The sequence below is a fragment of the Accipiter gentilis genome, chromosome 23, assembly GCF_929443795.1.
Source record: "Accipiter gentilis chromosome 23, bAccGen1.1, whole genome shotgun sequence".
NCBI lineage: Eukaryota > Metazoa > Chordata > Aves > Accipitriformes > Accipitridae > Astur > Astur gentilis.
Window position 1 is genome coordinate 199,649 of NC_064902.1, and position 13,298 is coordinate 212,946.

Below are 13,298 nucleotides of genomic sequence, written 5' to 3' on the forward strand. Positions count from 1 at the left end.
GCCAAATCTCAATGCTCTTGCACAGTTTGTACTTAGATTCTGCTCATGGAGAGTTCACTCATGCAAGCCTATGCTCACTTTTTTCTGCAATTCTTACTAAAAATAGTAATAGTCTGACTACACTGTTTGTCCTCTGGATTTTCTGTATCAGATTGGACAATGTTGTTGGGACCTGTGCTGGACAGACCAGGGAGGGGTCGTGGTGAGTTCGGAATTCCCTCGGGCTAAATTAAGGTGAAATGACACTAAACGATCAGTTGAACATTTTATTTATGGCAGAAGCAAACTGAACTTGGCACGTGTAACAGTAGGTGGCGTGGTTTCTCCCAACAGGAACTGGCATGAAACTACCTCAGTAAACCGTGTAACCTGTGGTAATCATATACATCAACTCGGGGACTAAGGAGAGCCCTCCCATTGGGTCACGACGTTCAGAGTGGACTTCCTTGTTTTCTAGACTCCTCCTCAGGTAAAAGCCTAGGGGCGCCTGGATCCACTCTTAGTCCCAGACTTGGTCAACAGTTTTATGCCTAAAGGGATGAGGTGTAGGGATTATGAAAAAGGAGAGAGAAAGAGAGTGAGGCAGAGGGAGAAAGAGGAAAAGAAAAGAGAAAGATTTCACCTGTCCTGGGTGCAGTGTTGGTCCAGCCAGTCTAGGGGTCCAGTTCTGGTGGGGGTGCGTGCATGTTGGGCTTCAATTTGTGTCTTTTTATCATCTCCTTGCCCCTCCTTCGGGTAGGCACTTGAACTCATTAGGCTAATTAGATGTCATGCGCTGGTTTGTGCTTTCAGAACCTTTGGGAAATGCGTCGGCGGGCTTGGGGGTCATTTGGGGAGTAACTTCTCCTTCCCTGCAGGCATGACTATTGTTTGATCTTTGGCCAAACATGGTGAGCTGCCCTGTTCAGCATATCAGAACACAGAGCTGCGCATCCTCCAGCATGCCTTCTGCATCCTGTTGCTGATGTCCTGTGCTGATCAGCTTATTTTCACCTGTGGTTCTTTGTTATGCAATGTTCGTTGTTATGAAGAACTTGCCCCAGCACGATGTTTGAGACATTAACTCTTTCAGTCTCTCACAACTGTACACTAAGACTAAAAAACCACCAGGAAACAACTAAAAACATACCACACCACCCCCATGGCAGTGGCTCTGAAAAACTCCAAAGCTCTCCACACCACTAGAAAAAAAATGGATCCTCTTATTATGTGTACCTGCTATGAGCTTCCAGTATTTTTGCAAACTTTTAACTTGTATTTTTTAAAGCTTTTTCTTCTTGTATTTATATTTTAAAAAATATCATCATTCTACAGAGAAAAACGTTATGATTAAAAATAATTTTAAAAAATCTTCTGTCACAATATAATTCATCTAGACCCTTCTTAATAGACACTATAACATTTTCTGAGAACATTTCAGTTTATGAAGGATCAACATTTAATTTATTCCTTACCTGCTTAGGCTCACCTAACAAAATGCAGCTCTAGAGAAACGTATGTTTTCAAGTATTTTGGTAACTCATCATTTTTGTTAACAACAAAGCTCTACAAATACTCACTTTTCAGTGAATATTATATTCTCTCCACTCCAGATGACAATGGATTCCCTAATTATACTGTGTTTTAATGAAATTTAAATGAACAGTTGCTGTATTCAAGGTTATTAACATCATTAAAACAGCAACTTAAGTTGTTTGGTTTTGTTATTTACTCAACATGCAAATTATTTTTTTCTGCTACAGTAAGAAAGGCAAAAATTGAAAAGTTCATCCTCTTTTTGAAGCCACATTATCATAGACATTGCTCTACGGTTGACTCATATGCCAAGCTTGGCGGGTATATGTTCTCACTGCAAGACAAACACACACCTGGAGACTCCTGGGCCAGGCTTCCACTTTCCATCCCAGAACATGCACCACGCAAACGCCTTCCCTGCTTTTCATTACCCTAACCCTTCTTCTCCTCCTCATCACATGCTAAAATCTGTAGTCAAATCATTTTGCTGAAAGGCCAAGAGAAGATCTGCCTGTGCCACTCCTCAACTTTCCACTCTGCATTGCGCAACATGCCTCATTCCTTCCTTATTCTTCATAATCTTAATGCCCATCCTAATCCTAACCCACATTCAAAGCTTAGTAGATATATGTGGAAGAAATGACTGAACACCACCTGCCTCATCTGCCTGGACCTTGTGGGGGACAGAAAGTCCTACGGCCCACATGAAAACATGCCTGGTTCCATAAGGGCTTGCACCCAGGCAGGAGCTGTTGTCTCGCCCCCGGGGGCACAGCAGGCACTCGGCAGCACAAGAGCCTCACTCATGCTCCTTATGTTTCTCCTGCAGGGACAGGCTCTGTGCACCAGCATTTCTTGCTTCCAGTGCCCCCTCTGTAGAGATTAGGAGCTATTTGTCTTGGAAATGCTCACCATGGTGTCGTGGTTTAAACCCAGCCAGTAACAAAGCACCATGCAGCCACTCGCTCACTCCTTCCCCCCCGGCCACGGTGGGATGAGGAGGAAATGTAAAGGCGGGCTCATGGGTCGACACAAGGACAGGGAGGGATCACTCACCACTTACAGTCACAGGCAAAACACAGGCTCAACTTGGGAAGAAACAAAATCAATTTCATTTGCTACCAATCAAATCAAAACAGGGATATTAGGAAGCAAAACCCAACGTGAGAACACCCGCCTTCCCGCCTCAGCCCCACTCCCGGTTCTCTCCCCCTGGGGAACAGGGGACGGGGGCTGGGGTCGGTTCCTCACCCCTTGTCTCTGCCGCTCCTTCCTCCTCAGGGGGAGGAGGACTCCGCGCTTGGCCTCTGCTCCGCTGTGGGGTCTGTCCCTCCCACGGGAGACAGTCCTCCACGAACTTCTCCAGGGTGAGTCCTTTCTGCGGGCTGCAGTTCCTCACAAACTTCCCTGCCGTGGGTCCTTTCCAAGGGCTGATCTTCAGTCACAAACTGCTCCAGCACGGGCTTTCCCATGGAGTCACGGCCATCTTGGGCGGCCTCCGCTCCCCTCCATGGGCTGGGGGGGGGACAGCCTGCCGCCTCCCCACGGGCTGCGGGGGCATCCCCTCCTCCAGCACACCTCCTCCCCCTCCTTCTTCACTGACCTTGGTATCCGCAGAGGGGTTCCTCTCACATCCCAATCCCCCTCCTCCTCCTGGTTCCCCTTCTGACATCTGTTCTCCCAGAGGCACCACTACTGTCATGGATGGGCTCGGCCTTGGCCAGAGGTGGGTCCGGCTTGGAGCCGGAGGAGCTTTGAGCAGCTTCTCACAGGAGACACCCCTGCAGACCCTCCCCCGCTACCAAAACCCTGCCACACAAACGCATAGTAGGCATTCATGGAAAAGACACATAGGTGTGTGTGGATTGTCCAACTCGTAGTTCAAAAACAAGTTTCACCATGCCTAGTGCACACAGCTGATTCATGGGGGGTTAAAAAAGTGACCCAGCCTTGGGTTGCCTTGAGGCCCTGTCTCTCTGCAGACATGACTCCCAGGGAGCTGTGTAGACAGCTTAGCCCGGTGTTGTCTGATAAAGGCTAAACTGAACAAGGCAGTGGCTGTGCCATTCAAAGAACCAAAACCTCAACTGAGCCTTGAAATCCCTTAACAAATAGTGTGCCCTGAGTCTCAATCCAACCACTATTCAGTTGCCTGAGGAAGCAAGGTAAAAAACCCCAAAACCTAAAGGGTTTCAGTGTCAGTTTCAAATGACAGCCTTGTGTATTCAAACAATCACAGACCAACAAAGAAAAGATAAGAGGAAACTCCACTCAGATATACACAATCCATTTAGGCATATATCATAATCCACTCAGACATAGTCACACACACCATTCCACAAGTCAGGGGATAAAAACTCTAAGATTCAGGTTGGAAATGGGGGAGTCACTTCTCCAACTATACAGTTGGCTTGTGAAGGAAACCCTTCCCCCTCTTGATCGGGACGCCAGTCAAGGTAGCTTTCCTGGGATTGAGAGCCCTTACCTGGAGGGGTAAGTGAATATTGTTTATGCTTTAAGTTTGTAAACGTGTGTGTGCTTGTGGCTGTCTGTGAATTGCTTGTGGTTGTAATAGTGTACTACTCTTGCCTTAAAAAATTGCAATAGCACATTCCTCCATTCTATCTGTAAAACCTGCAGTAGGGGCATGTTATGTCTGTAAGTGAAGTTCAAATAAATCATTTGCTTGAACCGTGCAGTTAAGTCTGTGAGTGAAGTTCAAGTAGTTTGCTTGAACCTTGCAGTTAATTCTGCGAGTGAAGTTCAAGTCATTTGCTTGAACCTTTGTCGTGGTTTAACCCCAGCCAGCAACTAAGGACCACGAAGCCGCTCACTCACTCCCCCCCATCCAGTGGGATGGGGGAGGAAATCGGGAAAAAAAAGTAAAACTCGTGGGTTGAGATAAGAATGGTTTAATAGAACAGAAAAGAAGAAACTAATAATGATAATGATAACACTAATAAAATGACAACAGTAGTAATAAAAGGATTGGAATGTACAAATGATGCGCAGGGCAATTGCTCACCACCCGCCGACCGACACCCCGCCAGTCCCCGAGTGGCCATTCCCCGCCCCCCCTTCCTGGCTCCTAAACTAGATGGGACGTCCCATGGTATGGAATACACCGTTGGCCAGTTTGGGTCAGGTGCCCTGGTTGTGTCCTGTGCCAACTTCTTGTGCCCCTCCAGCTTTCTCGCTGGCTGGGCAGCAGAAGCTGAGAAATCCTTGACTATAGTCTAAAAGCTATTTAGCAACAACTGAAAACATCAGTGTTATCAAGGTTCTTTGCATACTGAACTCAAAACATAACACTGTACCAGCTACTAGGAAGACAGTTAACTCTATCCCAGCTGAAACCAGGACAACCTTGCAGTGAAGTCTTTTTCCGTCACAAGGTGTTATTTTGCTTGTTTGAACAGATCTGTCTAGTTTGCTCAGAAATGCCCCTGGCTATCTGATGTGTCTGCCTGAGGGTGAGAGGAATGCTAGAGGGTATGGGTAACTTCAACTGCTTTAAAGCAGGAAAAAGATGCTGGATCACATAAAATGACATCAGACACCTCTAGTCTAGGGTCACAGCTCCATTGCTAACAGATGAGACATATGAGATCAGCCCTTCAGTAATTTCTTCACAAGCTTCTAGATGGGGTTTGAATAATTCGCCCATGCAGGGGTGCCTTGCACCACTTGAGATGACCTTTGGTGTCCAAGGTAAGTGTGTGGGACTGGCAGAAAGGACATGTGAAACTTGGCCTTCTGCAAGAATAAATCAAGGCCATGCTCATTATCACTGGGTATGTCAAATGTCACCAGATGTCAGCAATTAGGAAATTGTTTGTACCTTTACAGTTAATATTTAGAAATAGTTACTTGAGGTGATGAATCTGTTCCCCAGGCTTTGAAACCTACGCTAGTATGAGGTGACTTCTGTCCTTGAAGTGAATATTTCTTCCACTAAAGGAACTCACCTATAATCACCCACAATAAAGACAATGCTGTTTGGCTAGATAATTCACACATACCAAGGTTTCTTTGACTAATATGAGGATTGATAAGTGCAGTCATCTAAGCTGAAATAACAGGGAGGCAGCCAGTTGCTACAGTTTATACCAAGACTTAAACTCAGCTATCTGAAAAGCTAAGAGAAACCTTAAGTTGTTTTTACACCCATAGTATAATGTAATGTGGGAGATGATGGATGTATTTGAGAAAATGAGAGTACAGGGAAGGCAGAAAAATATACATTGCTCCTTGATGCTAGTTTCTACTTTGAGATGCCTTTAATAACTTTAATAACTTGTGAAGTATCCAACTTGGAATAATTAAGTTTCTGTGTTTGCTCAGCAAACTTTAACCAAGAAATATGAGGGAAGCAAGTCAGTGTTGTGTACTACCTAACCCATGTAAAGTTTAGTATGTGCTAATAAGAGAAACAGGGCAAGTTGTATCATTATGTGAAATGACCCACAGTAAGTTTCCTTATTTTGGCACCTCATTTTGATGTCTGGATGGTTTTAGGTCTCTTTGTGTGAACAGAAGACAGGCAACATTAAAAAGCAAAACCAGAGGGGGTGGAAATGAAGAGGCTCATCTTCTGTACCAATAGGCATGTTCACATTTTGCATGAGTCTGATCACCTAGGCTCTATCAACACTTAGTGGAGAGAGGCAGGCAGCCCTCAGGTATGATTCATCCCATTCTTGGAAAAATAATTTTGGAAGTGCAAGGCTTCTCAGCCTAAAATCTGTCAGTGGATCAAAGCCAATTTGACTAGTTGGACAGTTTACTTAATGGGATATAAAACCAGTTTATAATTTGGATCCTTAAAACACTGGGAAAAATATCTCATTTCACAAAAAGAACAAAACAACTTAGCATCACTAAGGACAAAGAATCATGTCTTCAGCTGATGTGAAACTGGTATAGCTCCAGCAAAGACCAAGTGCCCAACATTTACAAACAAATCACTCTCCATGTACAAAAGCTCCCTGGGCAGTCCTAGAGTAAACCCACTGTATTCCATTGACAGCTATGGTGTGAAGGACAGGCTGCTTTACAAGGGAAGGTGAGCTAGGAACTGAGGGTCACAGCAAGGGAGGAAGGTTGCTACATCACTATCCTGGTTTCAGCTGGGATAGAGTTAACTGTCTTCCTAGTAGCTGGTACGGTGGTTTTAAGTTCAGTATGCGAAGAATGTTGATAACACTGATGTTTTCAGTTGTTGCTAAGTAGCGTTTAGACTAAAGTCAAGGATTTTCCAGCTTCTCATGCCCAGCCAGCGAGAAAGCTGGAGGGGCACAAGAAGTTGGCACAGGACAGAGCCAGGGCAGCTGACCCAAACTGGCCAACAGGGTATTCCATACCACGTGACATCATATCTAGTGTATAAATTCAGAGGAGTGGGGGCGGGGGGATCGCCGCTCAGGGATTGGCTGGGTTTCGGTCAGCGGGTGGTGAGCAATTGCCCTGCGCATCATTTGTACATTCCTATCCTTTTATTACTACTGTTGTCATTTTATTAGTGTTATCATTATTAGTTTCTTCTTTTCTGTTCTATTAAACCGTTCTTATCTCAACCGACGAGTTTTACTTCTTTTACTGATTTTCTCCCCCATCCCACTGTGGGGCGGAGGAGTGAGTGAGCAGCCACATGGTGCTTAGTTGCTGGCTGGGGTTAAACCACGGCAATCACAAACAAGGAGCCAGGAAGTCACATCAGCAAACTCAGGGTAAGAATTGTAACCAGCATCAGCCATGAGTCCAGTGATCACCCAGCAAACCTGAGCTGACAATTAATTTCCAGTCAAGCCAATGGGTCAGGAATGAGGAAATACAAGACTTGCCACAGACTGAGCTGCAACATAGCTCCTGTGTAGCACAGATGGGAGCCAAGGACAAGATTCTCAGTTAAAAGCATTTCCCAAGTGGAGGTAGGATTATGACCAGGTTTCTTGAGCTCAGTTAGAAAGGTGGAAGTGCACTGCATCCCTCATAAATATAACTTTTATCCTGCTATGGTGAACATGCACCAACTCCAATAAAATCTCAGCCAAACAGTCATCCAGTTCAAGCCATCATAGCTGTACTGCAGTAAAGAATATTATTGGACATAACTGGCAAGGTTTGGGTTGGTAAGGGAGGAGGAGGGCTGCCAGGGTAACCTCACCTTCCTGGTGAGGAAGGAGATCATAAAGTGCCCTGTGCTGACGATGGCTGAGTCCAGTCAGCACACCTCCTTTGAACAAGAGGAGTCTGCGGCACTTCTGTGACAATGTATTTAGGAAAGAGAAGTAAATACCCAGAAAAAGGGATAGCAAGGTCAGAGCCGTAGGACGTACTCCATGGAAGACCACATGCAGCCCAAAGGGACTGTGGCCTATGAATAAGACCATGCCAGAAAAGGTACTTCCCCAAAGGGACTGTGAACCATGGAGAACCCATTCTGAAGCAAAGGAAACAAGCAAGAAGAAAGAAGTAGCAGAAGAAAAGTTTAAGGAATAAGGAGTAGTCAAAAGAGACGGCTGTGCACTAAGTACAACTACTACCACTGTAGTAATAACTGTAACCTGTGATGATAATAAGGTGAGTGGAGACTGGAAAGTGGGAGGAGAGGTGTCACTGATATCACATGCACCCACACAAGCCGGAGGCCAGCTAATGGCCTATCAGCTGCTCAGCAAGAAGTGACCAACAATCACCTTATGGGGGACCACGAGGACAAATGGCCATCTTATAGGACTGCATGGACAAAAGCCCCCCTGCCCCTTTCCTCACTGGCTGCCCCATGGCTGCACTTTGCCATTCCACCAGCCAAACACTCTCCTCTGGCCCCAGCACTGGTAGCCCTGCCGGGAGGGATGTGGACATTGTGGGGGCATGGCCAGACATCCCCTGGGTGATGTTCAGGTGAGCTGCTGGGGAAGCTGGTACATTTCTGGGCCCACAAGGCCACCGCAGCATCCCTACTTCTCTGTAGGACAGCTCCACGGAAAGGAAGGGGTTCAGTGTCCTTGCCTCCCCATGTCTGACTCAGTGTCATGGGATGCTGCAGCTCAGCCTGCAGCAGGCCCATATGGGCCTTCCCCATGTCCCCACCACAGCTGGGGACACATAAGATGAAGACATGGAGCAGGGATACCACCCCCAGTTGCGCTTGGAGGGGGTCACATGGCGCCCTGCCACACTGCAGAGGGGACACTTCAGCCCTGGTTGTGTTTGGAGGTTATCAGGGCGCCCCACCTCAAACTTCTCCTTGGCTGTGGTTTCAGTTCTGCCTTCGCCCCCAAAGCGGGCACGCCCAGAAAAGGGGAACAGAAACTGCATGGTGAGGGGAGGTGCCAGAGGACAGCTGGGGAGAAGCAGTGGGGAGGGGACATTGTGGGGGTGAGGCCAGCTCTGGTCACCCCATTGTCCCTCCAGCACTGGACACTGGTGACAATGGGATCAGAGCAGGCGGATGGTCCCTACCATTCCTGTTCCCATGCCCAGGGGTCACTTGGGGAGGGGGACAGGGTTCCCCACCAAAGATGGTGGGAAGAAAAGGGGAATGCCAGGCTGCAGCCCAGCCCCTGGCCCTCTCCTGGGGGCATTTACAGGAGAGTTGGAGTTCCCCAGCACTGTGGGGTGCAGGGAAGCAGAGAGGCATCATCCAGGCCTCATGGCACAGATGGACCTCCATCAAAATGGGGTGGCTGCTCATCCACTGCAGCCCCCTGGAATGGGCCTCGGGGTGGGAGGGCCATGGTCCCATCCCAGTCCCAGCTTGGGGATCCTGCCTGGCCAAGTGCTGCCACACTCCAAAGAGTCTGATGACTGTCAGTGAGGAACAGTCCCTTCCAGGTCCCACAGTCTGTCTCTCACACTACAGCTGCTCCAGCCCATGTACTTCCTGCGCCCCAAGAGTTGCTCCTGGAAGAGCTGCTTTCTCCAGCCCTGCCTGCACCCACCCCTGACCCTACAGCTGTGGGCCAGGCTGGAACTGCTCATGACCTCCTCCCTGGGAAGCCCTTCCCCAGGATCAGGCCAGCAGTGCCAAGGGGTCAGGGGATATCACCAGCTCTTCTCACTCTCACCCCCCAGAGCCATCCATGGCCACAGTCTTCACCCGCACACTTCGCCCAGGTCTGCTCCTGCTGGTTTGCCCCATCACCATCTTCTACCCATGGGCCATCAGTGTGGTCTAGCTCTGGGACAGACAGGAGGTGACAAAGAGGCATAGTGCCAGTGAAGAGCCTGGGGGCATGGGGAGCCCAGGCATGTGGCCAGGCTGTGGGAACAGGGTTTGCCTCCCCTGCAGGAAAGACAGCCACATCAGGGTGAACCTGCCCAGTTAAGTAGGCAGCATAGAGCAGATGGAGCTGTCTGTGCTACGCAGGGCCAGACATGCTGGGCACAAGTCGTAGTGAGGGACATTCCTGTCAGGGACAGTGGATACAGCCCTTGGCCAGGTGGCACCTCCACCTGTAATGGGGGTAGAAAACAGGGGTCGGGTCACCCACACCGCCCTGGTTGCCAAGGTACTGCCACAGCCATGAGGGACACCTCCTGCAACCAGTGGGATAGCCTCATTCCCACCCAAATTCCCCCAGCACTCACAGCCTTACTCGGGATCCCCCAGACCAGCCCACCCCAAGAAGGAACCTTGGGGCCCTCCCTGAAACCTCAGTGCCAGCCCCATTGGCTGCCAGGGCCACTAGCAGCAACAGAGCTGCCTGGGCAGAGCCACCCTGAGAAGTGCGCGGCCACATCTCTCACAGCCCCTTGCTCCTGTTGTTGCACCCACTACTGCACAATCGGGGCCTTGCTGCTGGCACCATGCAGCCCCCTTGCTGCTGCCTTCTCCTCCACCTCCACCTTCTCCTCTACCTCCTCCTCCTCTCTGGGATACAGGCAGACCTGGAGGGTAAGTGGGAGCCCTGGCTCATCTATACCTGCTCCAATGACCCCATGGGACCCCATGGGTGACAGGTTCCTGCTCCCCACCCACCTTGGGCACTTGCCTCCTCACCCCTCCTCGTCCCCTGGCTCCACACCTCCTCTCTGGCAGGGATGCAGCCACCCCAGGTGGGTGCAGGGGGTGAGAGCTGGGGCTGCCAAGGATGCAGGGGGTTATGGGGGCCTGCAGGTCCCTGGAACCCCAAGGACCCGTCCCTCACTCAGCCCCTCCACTTTCCCCAGCCCTCTCCTCTCACTTCCATCTCCCCCTGTCAACTCCTGTCTTGTGTAGGGAGCTTCACTCTCCGGCTGCTCCAGACCTCCACCTTCCAAAATAACTCCTTCGTGGACACGGAGGGCCTGGGCCTGCTGGAAGACATTGAGCTTGGTTCTCTTGATAAGCACACCTGGACCATACGCTTCTACCAGCCCTGGGTGCGCCCAGCCCTGCCCCGCGGTGACTGGGACACCATTGAGAACATGATCAAGATCTATTTGCAGAAGTTCAACCACCTGATCAATAAAGGTGCCATGCAGAAGGATGTGCCCTGTAAGTACCCGGTCTTCTCTGTGTCCCCTCTCTGAACAGCACCTGGGAAGTGGGGAAGGACCAGCAGTGCTGGCACTGCACAAGAGATGCTGACCATGTCCACAGGAAGGCGGTCCCTGCCCCCATGCAACCTCTCTCTCCTTTCTGCCCCTCCAGATCCGTTTGTGGCCCAGTGCATGGCGGGCTGTGAGGTCTACCCGAACAGGACCTCCCGGGCCTTTGCCTATGTGGGCTACAATGGCCAGGACTTCCTTAGCTTCAACATGGACAATGCCACCTGGCTCCTTTCCCAAGACACCAAGCTGTCACGGTATGTCCAGGCTGTTCTCCAGAATTATACTGCCTTCACTGAACTGGTGGAAGTACTCTTCAATGATACCTGCGTTGATGACATAGAGGTGTTACTGCACTATGGGAAGGCAGCTCTGGAGAGACAAGGTGAGACCACTCTGACCCTGGCATGGCCACCCCAAAGCCCCACACACACTGGGGCCAAGCAGTGCCCCACCAGGGCTCCCCTCACCCCCTTGGTTCTTGCCCCACAGAGCTGCCTGTTGCCACGGTCTTCTCCCGCACGCCCAAACCAGACCAGCTCCTGCTGGTTTGCCGCGTCACTGGCTTCTACCCACGGCCCATCAGCGTGGCCTGGCTGCAGGATGGCCAGGAGGTGCCACCAGGCCCAGCGCTCAACACCAGCGCCATCCTGCCCAACGCCGACCTCACCTACCAGCTCCGCAGCATCCTGGCCGTGGCCCCCCATGACGGGCACAGCTACGCTTGCTGCGTGCGCCACCGCAGCCTGGGCACCCGCAGCCTCCTCATCCCATGGGGTAGGTGCCACCCATGGGGACTGGAATGGGGCTCCTGAGCTGCCCCGCCCCATGGGATGGAGCAAAGCTGGGAAAGCTCATGGCAGCCTCTGCTCATGTTTCTCAGGGAACTCAGAGGAGGTGGTGCTGATTGCAGGGCTCGGGGCAGGGTTGCTGGCAGCTGTTGCCCTGGCTGTCATCTCCGCACTTTGGGTATGGAGACACAGGTGAGGCCCCTTCTGCCCAGTGGAGCAGCAGTGGGAGAGGAGTGGAGGAAATGCCCCAGGGGATTACTGCACTTAGCAGTGAAGCTTCTGCTCCCACCCTGCCAGCTGCTGTCTGCACCCCCACAGGGTCTCCTCTATGGAGTACCCATGAGCCATCCACCTCTCATTTCAGAAAGCACCAACAGATGGAGGAATCAGAGTCCCGGAACTCCATCCTGAGCAAAGAAGCTTAGACCAGAAGGGAGCCAACAGCCCCCATTTCCTTCCACCACCCTCACAGTCTACCTTTCTCTGCTTCAGCAAAACCCCAGGTGCTGCCGAGTGCGAGATCAATGTGACTTGGGGATCTAAGGGGAAAACCTGGGGGGCCCCTGACCCGCTTCAGTTTGCTAAGTAGACAAGGATGCATGTCTGAGACCTCCTCACTTGTTACACACTATCACTTCTTACCTTGTGGCACTGCCCCTTGCACCCACTGAGGCTCTTCAGGGCACCCCAATGCCCAGTGGTGATTTCTCCCAGTTCTGGTACAATAACACATTTATCAGTAGGCGGTAAGCTGTGCCCTTCTACTGTTGCTTTCTAGTATTTTTTCCTAAAAGCTGCCTTTATTAACCATATTCCAGAAATATTTGTGCTGACTGAACTCTTCCACCCAGACTAACAGCACCTGGCCAGAAACCGTTTTACAAAGTGCTAAGTAACACTGAAACTCTGATGTAATCTGTACAAGCTGCAGATGTGCATAAAATGAAATTAAAACATGCATGTTTTTACTAAGAATGTGCCTTTCCTTAGGATTTGGATGGCTTTGGGGAGGTTTTTGACCAGCTGCAGGTGGAAGCTGGAGCACCACTGAATTATTGATACTAATTGAAGTAAACACCAAGGCAAGAAAAAAAAGTAAAAGGGTATTTGTGCATATACAAACACATTCTTACATTTTCCATGGAAATAAGCAACTGTGCACATGGGGGTAAAGTGCCCCCAAGCCTCCCAATTAAGGAGAAAAAGTAATCTAATCTCCCGTCGGAGACAGAGGAGGTCAGATAGGTATAGGAAGGAATTTAGTTTGTGCTCCCTATCAACTACACACTTGAGTGTGCAGCTTCAAAAGGTTTGGTTTTACAGGACAACTTCCTGGCAAAGTTTCACAGCATAAGACTCTGGCAGCCATATGCAAGCCAACTATTAGCTGAGTCAGAAGAAAACCCAGATGGCCTGTGGCCATGTCTACCACAATTCCACTGGGGCTGGTTTTCC

The 13,298-nt window shown here is 50.0% G+C and overlaps 1 protein-coding gene across 1 annotated transcript; it reads left to right on the plus strand.

Moving 5' to 3' along the window:
* The first annotated feature begins 10,285 nt into the window (after positions 1-10,285).
* On the plus strand, positions 10,286-12,775 carry LOC126049788 (antigen-presenting glycoprotein CD1d-like). Its single transcript, XM_049826771.1, has 6 exons — positions 10,286-10,417; positions 10,742-10,999; positions 11,156-11,437; positions 11,545-11,829; positions 11,936-12,035; positions 12,208-12,775. The coding sequence occupies exons 1-6, from the start codon at positions 10,330-10,332 to the stop codon at positions 12,266-12,268; spliced, it is 1,074 nt and encodes a 357-aa protein (XP_049682728.1). The 5' UTR covers positions 10,286-10,329; the 3' UTR covers positions 12,269-12,775.
* Positions 12,776-13,298: the final 523 nt, after the last annotated feature.